The 13,242-nt window shown below is 32.6% G+C and overlaps 2 protein-coding genes across 2 annotated transcripts in view; both read left to right on the top strand.

Moving 5' to 3' along the window:
* Positions 1-150: 150 nt before the first annotated feature.
* Positions 151-3,323, top strand: LOC113516146 (protein aveugle). Its single transcript, XM_026900522.3, has 3 exons — positions 151-368; positions 520-633; positions 1,400-3,323. The coding sequence occupies exons 1-3, from the start codon at positions 330-332 to the stop codon at positions 1,580-1,582; spliced, it is 336 nt and encodes a 111-aa protein (XP_026756323.1). The 5' UTR covers positions 151-329; the 3' UTR covers positions 1,583-3,323.
* A 1,976-nt stretch (positions 3,324-5,299) lies between these two features.
* The window catches only part of LOC113516051 (SET domain-containing protein SmydA-8-like), a 42,978-nt gene continuing 35,035 nt past the window's right edge, over positions 5,300-13,242 (top strand). The window contains exon 1 of the mRNA XM_026900394.3: positions 5,300-5,578. The gene's annotated coding sequence lies outside the window, so the exon portion shown is untranslated. The remainder of the gene's footprint in view (positions 5,579-13,242) is intronic.

Here is a 13,242-nt window from a genome sequence, read left to right as displayed (position 1 = left end):
AAATATAAGATGAAGATAAGATTAAAATTTTTATATATTACTTGCACCATTTTTGTACTATTTTTATATAATCATAGATTACTCTTATGTTTAGTAATTATACATATATAAAAATCTTAGTTAAATACAGTAAATTATGACTGTGTATCACAAAGCTGTCAAACTGTCAATCACTTTGCATTCCTTCGTCAGCTGTTCGGAACAAACAATTATTATCGAAACTATTTGTTTTGTTATTTATCACAAGTTAAGTAAATAAATACGTTTAAAATACACTATTTTGAATAAAGTCACATAAACTAAGTTGTGTACATTAGTATACAAACACTATGGTGGAAGATTCAAGTCAAAACTCTAACAAACCAAAGGTATACACACGATTTACATTTTAGTATGTTTAAATTACACGATAAATTGTCTGATAATATTACTACAATAGTTAGGGAAGATTAAATTTCGTAATTTCTTAAAACTACGTAAATATGTCGTTGATATTGACTCAATAACCTCTCATTTTAGGCAAAAGCCACTCGCCCGAAAGCAGTTTATCTGTGGACAGAAGCCGATGTTCAGAAGTGGCTACGACGTCACTGTAGTGATTATTATCATTTGTATTGGGAAAGATTTCATGAGGTAAGTTTGCAACTTGGAATACAAACAACCTGACTCACTCACATCATGAAAAGTGGTAATAATCATCATTGGATATAAATAGCACTAAAAACATTTTCGAATACACATTCATATCCATAGTAAGGTGTGTGTAAAGAATCTTAAGATATTTACAGATAAGGGTAATTCCTTTGCATATATTTTAGTGATAATAGTGTACCATTCCCCACACACAAAATATCAGTTGTCTGCACAGGCCTTTATTTTATAATAAAACTTATGAACAAAAGTGCAATGGTATCTTTACATTTTTGATAACTCCTTATAGTTCAAATCACACAACAAAAAGTTACACTTTAAGTAAACTTTAAAGTGTAAGAAGCAATACAAAAGCTTTACTGTTTTGTCTTATTTTTTTTGTTCTAAATTTTTTTTTGTGCAACTTAGAATTGCAAACAAGCTGACGGCTTCCTGATGGAAAGTGGTAACAGTTGCCTATACACATGAGCAGTAACATGGATATAACAGAGTATACCATTTCACCCATGGTACCCCCTATGCGTTGCCACTCCTGAGGACGCAGGTGTTATTCCTCTGTACCCAGTAAATTCACGCCATATCCCACCCTTCAAACCGAAACACAGCCAACTGCTTCACGGTAGAAACACGAATGGGACAGAGGTACCCAAGCAAACGACTTTTGTACAAAGTCTCCCTCTGGTAATTAAAATTAAAAATAATTGTATTGTTTGATTTCTGATTGATTATATTTAATTACTTATTCCAGCATGATATAACTGGCCGTGCTCTGGTTCGTATAAATGATAACACATTATTACGAATGGGCATAACAAACAGAGAACATAGAGATGCATTATGGCGAGAAATATTGAAATTACGTCTGAAGGCTGATATTGTGGAAATACGAGATCTGGAAAGGAGACACTATTATTTCAACTATGATTTGTGACACGAAGACCTTGAACCTGGAACGTTTTGGTCCACTCATCTGTTGCTAATAAAACATTACTTCACAGGCAGTTTTCATTGTAACAAGCGTAGTACTGTCACACAACTTGTGCGTGCCTTATTTGTTATGCTTACAGTTAATAAAATTTTAAACAGTAGATAACAAATAATTCTAGTAGTTTATATAATTATTTTGTGTAATCGTTTTTTTTATACGACTTAGAATGGCAAACAAGCTGACGGCCCACCTGATGGAAAGTGGTAACCGTCGCCTATAGACATGAGCAGTACCATGGACATAACAAAGTATACTGTTTCGCCCATGATACCCCCCATGCATTGCCATTCCTATTCCTGAGGACTCAGGTGTTATTCCTCTGTACCCTGTAAATTCACGCCATATCCCACCCTTCAAACCGAAACACAACTGCTTCACGGTTGAAACACGAACGGGACAGAGGTACCCAAGCAATCGACTTTTGTACAAAGTCTCCCTCTAGTTACTAGTGAAAAGAAATTTTTTATTTTAATATTATATTATTATAGGTAAAAACAGTATAATAATATATGTAATAAACTCTTTATATTGAATCATATTTTCTTTTTGAATAAAATATATTTAAACAAATATAATATGATATTAATTAATTAAATTGCCAATTTAAATTACTAAGGATTTGATGTTTGCATTACTTCAGTGTGCAAACACATTATATATTGTACTAATATTGTTACTAAATTTGTAAGTATTCTAAATATAATTTTAAATAAGATACAAACAATAATATTATCTTTGACAATATTAGATTCAGCACATAAGGTGTTTTTCTCTTTCAGAGATTTGTAAGATATTGTCCTAGTGGTATATAACACCATCTTTTGTAGTTGATACGAGGTTTCATCATTTTTATTATAGGTATACATATTGAATAGTGAAAATTTTATATTCAAAATAAGGTAAGTTGTTAAGTAACTTACTATATTGTTAAAAAAATATATTTAATATGTAAATAAAGTATTACCTAATTTGAGGTGTTTTAATTTTTGTCAATAACACCAATTTTATACAATTGTCTACATTTATATATTAGTTAAATGTAAAACTGTTATTACAGGAATTCCAAATTCGATATTTAAACAATCAAAATATCTGCATCCTTATATGTTTATGGGGCACTCGGCTATAGACAATATGATAATATTTTACTATATTTTTCAAACTTCAGAGACACCTGATTATTATTGTTAATACCTTGAAATAAAATGTAGTTAAAATAACATTAGTACTGTATAAATCTTCAATAAGTATATTTTATATTATGGTCTATTTAAGCATCTAGTTTTAAGACTAAAAAAATTATAACTGTGAATTAAAAGATCATCTGATAATGAGCCATCTAGAAATGTGTTATGGAATCCACATATAACAGTTACTATATTAATAACGATGTAGAGTAATATAACGATTTTGAGAATATATGTAACAGTTAATTTTAAATTTTCGCGTTGTTTACATATATTTTAAATACACAATGGGTATTATTTATCTTTAAAAGCTTTTACATCGCGTTAAGTTCCAATTGTGTACTTAGAATGAGATATGTACATACATCCTGATTTAATAAGTAAACTTTATATAAATATATATTTAACGATTAGGCCATTTTATTTCTATAATGTTTAAGAATGTTCACAATGTCTACCTACTGTTATGTATTAGTAATAAAATATTGTGCATGTTCTTTTTTCTTTTTCATAAAAAGCGCCACGAATTTTAGCAAATCAAAACGTAGGATAGATCCCACAAAAACACCTCAAAGATTGAAGGTTTTGAGTGTATGTTAAATGTACGAAACTAAAACATGGTTGCCTGACTTTTTTTTATACCACAAAGGTAAACAAGCATACAGCCTGTTTGAGGGTAACCGGTCACTGTAGCCTATAAACACCTGCAACACTAGTGGTGTCACGTGCTCGTTGTCAGCCTTGGAGGAACCATAATATACTCTTTTTGAGGAACTCCATACTATAATCTCTAGGAAAATCTCGGCAGGGAGCTCATTCCACAGCTTGAGCGTTCGCGGGAGAAAACTCCTTTGAAACCACACTGCACGCAACCATTTAGGTTCAAGCGTCTAAGAATGAAGTTCCTGTCGATGTATCTTAATTTATTTTGGTCAATAAAGATATTTAAACAAATAAATACTTCGTTGTTGGTTAATCTGACACCTAAAAATAATTGTGAATACCTACGTTTTTAATTTTTTTTTTTGTTACTAATAAAAAGATGTTAATTATAAATTTGCGCCACGCATCATTGTCTCGTATCAGTCACTAACTAGCCGCGCATATCTACCAGCCGTTCCGAAATAGCCGTTTTAATGATCCTCCTTTGTTTATTCTTCCTGTAGCTTATAAGCAGAGGGAGACGCGTTTATTATGGAACAGCCGGATTACATGATAATAAATAGTCATTTAAACACGCTCCCGTACGATTTTTAATGTGTGCAATTAATGTCATGCCAAATTCACGTCAAATGAACATTTTAGTTTTTTAAATTGGGTGCTTATATTATGGCTTAGGTATCCACAAACAAACCATCTTTCTGTTTAATCTAGTGACTTCAAGAAAGGAAATTCGGTTTTATTTTTTTAATATTTGTTACCTCGTCATTCTGTCATTTATAAACCAATTTAGATTTTTTTTTTATTTGAAAGAATATACTTTCAGATTAGTTCCATAGACATTTTAATCGGTTTAGTATATATATTTTAAATGTAACTGGTTTTACCACGATTGAAAGTGATTTTTTTTTTGTGGAAAAATATCTTAAATTATTATTGAAATACTTATTTTGTAGACCTAGATTTTTAGATTTCGTTAGCTACTTATAACGCATGGTGTTTTTTGAATAGATAATAATGGTGGAGCACCAGTGAAGGATGATAGGTGTACATAAAAACAGGTCAGTTGGCCCATAGGGATAAATACATAAAAAAATAACCTTGATGGTTTCCAAGGGGAACCGCGTTGAGGTCGACCTGACAGGTTACCAGAGGGAGACTTTGTACAAAAGTCGATTGCTTGGGTACCTCTGTCCCATTCGTGTTTCAACCGTGAAGCAGTTGTGTTTGCATGGCTGTGTTTCGGTTTGAAGGGTGGGATATGGCGTGAATTTACTGGGTACAGAGGAATAACACCTGAGTCCTCAGGAATGGCAACGCATGGGGGGTATCATGGGCGAAACAGTATACTCTGTTATGTCCATGGTACTGCTCATGTCTATAGGCGACGGTTACCACTTTCCATCAGGTGGGCCGTCAGCTTGTTTGCCATTCTAAGTTTTATAAAAAAAAAAAAAAAAAGTATATTGCTAGGGATGCGGCCGCTAATTCCTATTATTCCTTATCTCTTTTCCCTCTACGTACATGCTGTTCATGGCTGTAGGCGTAAAAACACAAGTATAGTAGATATTACATAGGTACCTACTTTTTAGACGTAATTTGATATCTACATAATTAAAACATTAAACAGTTAAAGACTAAAGAGAATGTGACATAAAAACAAATGACACTTTTAGTTGTACTAGTATTTATTCTGTAGTTTTTGCATTGTAAAACCAACTGGAAACTGCAGCCATTTGGCATGGTGCTGTTGCCAAATTAACTCCCAAGAAAATGTCTAGCAAATCACGATCTAGTATGGTTATTTCGTAATGAACCTACGTCGTCCCAGTTGGATGGAGTGTAAATGCTTAATTTTATTGTGTCAAGCCGCGATCTCAGTACGCCATAGTTACCCGTTGTGCGCCGGAAAACGGTCGCGCGCCATCATCTTGAGTTTTCCCGCCAATCGTTTAATTAAGAATTAAAGTTTTTAAAGTGACGTAGGATTTATGATATAGTGTCATTTAACATAAATAAGTGATTTGAAATATTAAAGTGGTTTTTTTTTCTATTGGAATTCTAATTAATAACAACTATTATATTATAACAGGTTAGTAGATAACTTTATGACTGTTGGGTCTTCGTCTAAGTTTTTTTTAACATTTAAAAACATATTTCATTTACTAAATGTCATCGAATAAGTAGATACAACACTAAAATTAATAAAAATGTATCGGCGCAACATGCGCACAGACTAACAAATATATTTTGCAGTTATAAAGTAGTTTATTTAAACTTGATACTTAGTAAATGTTCTACGAGTCGAGAGCCTTATTAGATAGGCATGATATAAGTAGTGATCGATCGAAAGGCGGATTCTTTCTTTCTTATGTGAAGAGTCAAAAAGTTTTCTTCCATAAGAAATATTACGATTTCAGGAAATGAATTAATTAAAGTAGGTACCTAAATATTAAATAAATACATTAACATTACTTAAATATTTAATAAATACATTTTAAATCCTCCACTTAAATATGCCAAGATATAATTTTGTAAAAACTAGCGACTTAATTTACGATTGAGTAACCTAATATAGAACGAATATATCCTAATATAGGATTATAAAAAGAGTTATCGATTTACATAAATAAAATTGGTTCATAATTGAGGAAGATATTGCGTACTATATATACAAAATAATACAGACGATTTGAGAACTTTTTGAAATCGCTTAAAAATTATTCGCTTACATTATAATTATTTGGTATCGCCATTTTTCGCACACATTTCAATTGTCTATGGAAGTTCCTACAACTATAGCTTACCGATGGCCGACCACTCATTTACTTCAGTAATGTCTCAAGTCGTCCATCTTATTATCGTTGGCTTCCTAATATCGCATTCTATCCTAATTAAAACATAATGTTATCCCTCGCTGCATGCATCCCGCAATTCGTATAAAATAGCGAGGTCGAGATGCCTAAATATATGCACCTTTAACCTAAAAAAATACTATAGCTGGCTAATATAAATACTTACATAAACTTATAGGCATAGAATAACTTTTTAGTTTGTACGTACATACATTTGTAAAGAAACTTTAGCGTAAATACCCTAGAAGCTCTAATGAAAAAGAAATATTGGTAAAATTTTGTCAATGGATTTAAAAAAAAAATTACAGATAAAACATTTTAAATTTGGAATATTTTTCAGATTAAAAATAGAATTAATTCCGTCGTAAAACAAATTCCTTTGTTGTTGGTACTAGAAATACTACTCTATTTCTAAACAGACGTAACCGAATAGCGGGAAAGGATGATTGTCTGAAATCCTACTAATATACAGTTAATAAAATATAGAGTACACTGACGTAATAGGCTTTATGAGAGCTTTGTATTCAAGTCTAGAAGCTCTCTTCAAGGCAATATAATAGTTGTGTACAGTTAGCAAACCATTTCAGATTCTAGTCTGCAAAAAACGAGCTATATCTACCATCAGTTGCAAAATTAATATGAGATCAATAATCCAGTGGGAATGCAAAAAGAATTATTAAAATCGGTTTAGACAGGAGAATATCTAGAGTAATATACACACAAAAATATTTATGAGAATTTAAAACTTCCTTTTGTATTTTAAAAACTTGGTCGATATAGCGATTGTTCAGAGCTTTGGCTATGGTCTTAGAGTCAGTTATCATGTCTTTGCTTATAATTAAGTTTATCTTTCATGTAATATATCTTGCCTGCTAGACCTCCAAATTATCCATTTTGGAAACCGCGTGGGCCAACTGACCTACCTTCATCCTTACCTATTTTTTTTTAATAGATGATAATGGAATGGCAACCCTGTGCTAACGATATACGCTGGCGAGATACCAGTGAGGGATGACAGGTAAGAATAAAAAGGTAGATCAGTTAGCCCATCGTGATGAATACACCTGGATGAATATTCAGAATGATTGTTTCCAGGGAGGACCTTGTGGAGGTCGACCTGACAGGATGTATTGCTAGCAATGGGACTGGTAGTCCACATTACTAAACAAACCAATAAAGACAAATAATGCAATAAAGAATAAATAAATAAAGTTTACATTGACCTGTTACCGGTGAGGGATAATAGGACTAATAGGTGAGGATAGGGGGGAGCCCCATCCTCAACAGGTCAATGTAAACTTTATTTATTAATTCTTTATTGCACAATAAAACTTTGTACAAATGGCAAGCTTAATACCATATATTCAGTATTCCCGAACCGATACGACAATATAACCTTCAAGAAAAGAGGATATTCCCTTTTAAAAGGTCGGCAGCACACCTGCAATGCCGTAGGTGTTGTGGGTGACCATGGGCGGCGGTAGTCACTTACCATCAGGTGAGCCGCTTGCTCGTTTACCCCCTGTGTTGTAAACAAATCATTTTCTACCAGCTTACCATAGATTCTTTCTTCTTTTTCTCTTTCTTGCCCTTTTACTACATCTATTTGTGGTTGGCGTAATATATTTTCTTCTTACATTCATTTCTATTTACACTGGTCACTCCCTATGTATCATACCATTAATATCCATAAAAACACCATCCATTTTTACCAATAAAAAAAATATAGCCTCATTTTAGCATGCAATCTGTACTCGAATGCATAAGTTGGACTGTGGTGTCGTTGCATTTGCCAAGTGCGGTCGGTGCATCCACTGCCACGATTTGATTTATGCATATACTTACTTGTGTGAACATTTCGATTACATTTGTATTGTCTACAAATAATTCTACTATTGTTTATAATTACTCCTCTCCATCCAAAGGTTGCCTGCAAGAGATCGCTCTTAGTGATAAGGCCGCCCATTGTTTTCTCATTGTGATTATTTCTTGTAATTGTTTATATTTATAATAAGTTTACTATTGTAATCTTTTGGAGGAAACAATAAAGAGTGTCTATCTATCTATCTATCTACTATCTATCGACTTGTTCACAAGCACTTTTAAATCGTCATCTTTCTTTTTAAATCTACTGCAAGGTTCAGAAAGTTGTCACCTATTGAGAAGAGCCCGTAAGAAATTCAACAGTTACTCTTTTAAATCTCTGTTAACATTATGTGTTATCACCAGAGGGAGACTTTGTACAAAAGTCGATTGCTTGGATACCTCTGTCCCATTCGTGTTTCTACCGTGAAGCAGTTGTGTTTGCATGACTGTATTTCGGTTTGAAGATTGGGATATGGTGTGAATTTACTGGGTACAGAGGAATAACACCTGAATCCTCAGAAATAGCAACGCATGGGAGGTATCATGGGCGAAACAGTATACTCTGTTATGTCCATGGTACTGCTCATGTCAATAGGCGACGTTTGCCACTGTCCATCAGGTGGGCCGTCAGCTTGATTGCCATTCTAAGTTGTATAAAAAAATGTGTATTTATTTAAATGTAGTATGTCTAAAATTACACGGTCGTTAAAAGCTTGCGCATGATCGATAAACACCATGCACGCTTGTCATTAAAGTAGTTCAGTGAGTAATAGTCAAGTTTCTTTCCATGCTTATAGAATTGGACGGAGGAGTTAAAAGAATTATGTACATGTATGAATGATTAATGAATAAATGATTTTGATTTGTTGACTGATTGAAATGTTTGGATATGCCGTCAAGATTGGTACTATGCGCGCTACATAACTCGCTTATGTCCGTGTCGAAGTACCGACTGCGTTCGAGTGAAGCGAGCGTTTTATCATCGCAGTGCAGCCATCAGTATCTTTTTTTTTTAATTTTCCACTTTCGTTGCTAAACTACTATCGAAGGGTACTGTTATAAAACAGACTTGTTTGAGGCTGAAAATAACATTTGTACGCTCTGAAAATAAGTGCAGCTCGCCAGACAATCACACATTACGCGATCTGCATCTAAATAGTATGCGGGAGGTGGTATTCCAATATTAAAGACTACGTAAAATATTTCATGAATAATTAACGTAAAATAAAAATTATTTTGCTCATGGCTACCAGAATCATTAATATAATGAAATAAACACATACATGAAATGGTAATAATACATAAAACATAACCGAATCTCAAACTCGAATTATTATGTATTTATGTAGACCTATTGTAGATATTTGTGTAGTCCCTCTTACCAGAGGGAGACTTTGTACAAAAGTCGTTTGCTTGGGTGCCTCTGTCTCATTCGTGTTTCTACCGTGAAGCAGTTGTGTTTGCATGGCTGTGTTTCGGTTTGAAGGGTGGGATATGGTGTGAATTTACAGGATACAGAGGAATAACATCCGAGTCCTCAAGAATGGCAACGCATGGGGGGTATCATAGGCGAAACAGTACACTCTGTTATGTCCATGACACTGCTTGTGCCTATAGGCGACGGTTACCACTTTCTATCAGGTGGGCCGTCAGCTTGTTTGCCATTCTAAGTTGTATAAAAAACAAGCCTACATATACTAAAGATTAATCTTTATGAATCTTTAAGACAGATAAAATATTATGAAATCTAAATTCCATAATCCATCTTTTTTATTTAATGAAAGTTATTTTAAGATATATGAAAGGGTATTATCGGATACTCTTTTCATATTTTGTTTTAAACAGAATAGAGTGCCAGTGTGTTTGTTTACTAATTTTAGCGAAACGAGAATTGAATTCAATGTCTAACTTTTATGTAACAATATATTTCTTGTGTGTATATGTACCAAGTATCCTCTCCACTGTACCATAAAAGCTGTTGCTTCAAAATTTCGGAATCGAACGAAACACGTATTTGTTGTTCATAATATGAAAGAATTGCTGTCAAAATGGCGTAATTTTTTTTTATAATTAATTTAAAAAAAAAATTGTTTTCGACATTTCACGAAAGGAATACAAAGAAAGGAAAAATTCGTGACGATCGAAATGTTACTCTGTCTACGGTTATTCGAATTCGATATAAACACGTTTCTTCATACATTGATACTTTGAGAAACGAAACTTCGGAATTACGTTTCACGGTAGGCCCCTTGTTTTAAATAGGTAATACAAGGTAGAAATGTACAAGCATCTAAATACAAAATAAACAAAATAAACTATGTATAGTTTTTGTCTATACGTATTCGAAATTGTATCCATGTTTTTTTTTAAGAGAAACAGTAAAATTGTGTTTCGCGAAAAAAAATTGATTTCAGTTGTAGCAAAACCGGTTATTTAGATTAGAAACTAAATTGCTAAACCGATTTTAATTAAATTTTTAAAGGACCAATCAGCGAGTAGGTTTATCCTTTCAGATAAAAAAAAATCCAAGTTGGTTTACAACTGACGGAGTTATGAGAAATATATAAAGAAATAAATATTATAAAATAAAAAAAAAATATTAAAAAAACAACCGAATTTAAAACCTTGTTCTTTTTGAAGTCGGTTGAAAAGCTGGTCTGATGGGAAAGTATTATGTTCATAGCATTGACAGTCGACAGAGACAAACGCCTCTAACTGTAGCTGAGCATATTTATTTTTCTATATTTTACTACTTTGTAGGTACTTCAGTAATTGATGCCGTTGGTTTTTGGCACTTAGCAAAATGTTAAAATCACTTGTTACTCTTTTACTATAATTTATTTGTTCAATAAACATTTATCAAAATTGTTCCAAACTGCTAACTGTGATATTTTCCATTGTTTTTTTTTTAATATATCAAAATATACACAGAATTGTTACTGAATGATTATACCAGAGGGAGACTTTGTACAAAAGTCGATTGCTTGGGTACCTCTGTCCCATTCGTGTTTCAAACGTAAAGCAGTTGTGTTTGCATGGCTGTGTTTCGGTTTGAAGGGTGGGATATGGCGTGAATTTACTGGGTACAGAGGAATAACACCTGAGTCCTCAGGAATAGCAACGCATGGGGGGTATCATGTGCGAAACAGTATACTCTGTTATGTCCATGGTACTGCTCATGTCTATAGGCAACGGTTACCACTTTCCATCAGGTGGGCCGTCAGCTTGTTTGCCATTCTGTTGTATAAAAAAAAAAAAAAAAAAAAAACCATCATCTTAACTCCTATCTTCCTTTGCTGCCTTAATGACAAATTCTAGACGCGATCATTATCTCGACTATTTATTTAAAAAAATCTTCGCATTCTTACACATTCTTAAGTGTTGACTCAGTGCTCCATTTGATTTTTATTGTATTTACATTAGTACTTTGCCTTCAAACATTTAATGGAATTAGTAACGAGGTTAAATCAGAATAATAAATACCTTAAGATGGAGCACGCGTCGACAGCCATCTGTAATCAAGCATGAGCATTTTATCTCCTCATTGATAGATTGGATACTTACATACAGAGAGATGTATTTTGTTCTTAAGAAATAAAAAAAAAGTAATATTCGTGGTATGTAGCTAATGCAGTTTAATGAAGATGTAAGGGGACCAAAAGGAGACTGTAAAAAAATCTGCTTGGGTGTCTTTGTCCCACCCATGTTTCTGCTGCGAAGTAACTATGCTTGTATGATTAAAATTCATCATACAAGCACAGCTTGCATGCGTTACCTTTCCCATGTATTTGTGGTCGACGCAGTATATCTTCTTCTTCCACAAATGCCTGTCAATTGTCATTTCTGAGCTCACTCCTTTTCCATATCATCTTTCAAAGTATCCAACGACCTTTTTTTCCGTTGTTTCCGTCTTTTACATCTATTCGGTTTTACACTTAACACTTTTTTAAAACATGGCTTTAATTTTAACTTTATCGGAATATGACAATGAAATTACAGCGTACGGATGCATTACCCCATAATCGTTGAGAATGGCAAAGTATTAGAGATATTATGGTCATAAACATTACAGTGTATTCAGTCAAAGAAGTTCTTTACATAAATACCTACTTTGTTACTGTAATGTGGGTACTTCACAATGTTGTATGTAGGTAGGTAAGATTTTGATAGCATATAAAAAGAGATATACAATTGAGTACGGACGTGTTTTATTTATTACAGTTACTTCACTATATTTTGCTTTTTTACATAAATACCAACTTTGTTACTTCACTATATTTTGTTTTTTTACATAAATACCTACTTTGTTACTACACTATATTTTGTTTTTTTACATAAATACCTACTTTGTTACTACACTATATTTTGTTATTTTACATAAATACCTACTTTGTTACTACACTATATTTTGTTATTTTACATAAATACCAACTTTGTTACTACACTATATTTTGTTTTTTTACATAAATACCTACTTTGTTACTACATTATATTTTACTTACAAAGTTTTCAAATAGTTTTTTACTATAAAAATCCGCATAAATAACTTCAGTGTTAAGTGAAAGGAATGTTATTGGAAGACTGAAGTTAGTTTGCTTTCAGAGCATTTTTACTTACCTACCTAATATCATTTCTTTTTAGTTTTAAAATTTAACGAACTTCCAAAGAAAACTTCCGGATGAAGTCGAAACAAATGTCGCAAACGACAAACACAGTAATCTTCCTAATAACCATTTATAAATAATAAAAATTGTTTGGAGAAATTGCAAATACCTGATTCCTTCATATGAACTTTCTTTGATAAATATGATTATAAACACTAGACTAGAATTTTAAATAAAAAATATTACATTTTCTGGAGAGTGGGATCTAATTTTATCAAAATGGGAACAGTCAGCAAAAGATTACATCTGGCTACCCCATCTAGGATTATAGTCGTTAACAATTTCTTTTTTTAATACAAAAATAACAGACGTTATTTATGCGTGCAATATTTCCAAATAAATAAATATCAAACAGACGACTCGTTTCCGCA

The sequence above is a fragment of the Galleria mellonella genome, unplaced genomic scaffold (assembly GCF_026898425.1).
Source record: "Galleria mellonella isolate WM207_F2 unplaced genomic scaffold, CSIRO_AGI_GalMel_v1 utg284, whole genome shotgun sequence".
NCBI classification, from domain to species: domain Eukaryota; kingdom Metazoa; phylum Arthropoda; class Insecta; order Lepidoptera; family Pyralidae; genus Galleria; species Galleria mellonella.
This window is presented reverse-complemented; position numbering and strand designations above follow the sequence as displayed.

Excerpts from the sequence above, each read along its gene's own strand:
- LOC113516146 (XM_026900522.3), top strand. The coding sequence starts at position 330 with ATGGTGGAAGATTCAAGTCAAAACTCTAACAAACCAAAG. Across the intron at positions 369-519 it reads AAAACTCTAACAAACCAAAG|GCAAAAGCCACTCGCCCGAA; the intron begins GTATACACACGA and ends CTCTCATTTTAG. Across the intron at positions 634-1,399 it reads ATTGGGAAAGATTTCATGAG|CATGATATAACTGGCCGTGC; the intron begins GTAAGTTTGCAA and ends TACTTATTCCAG.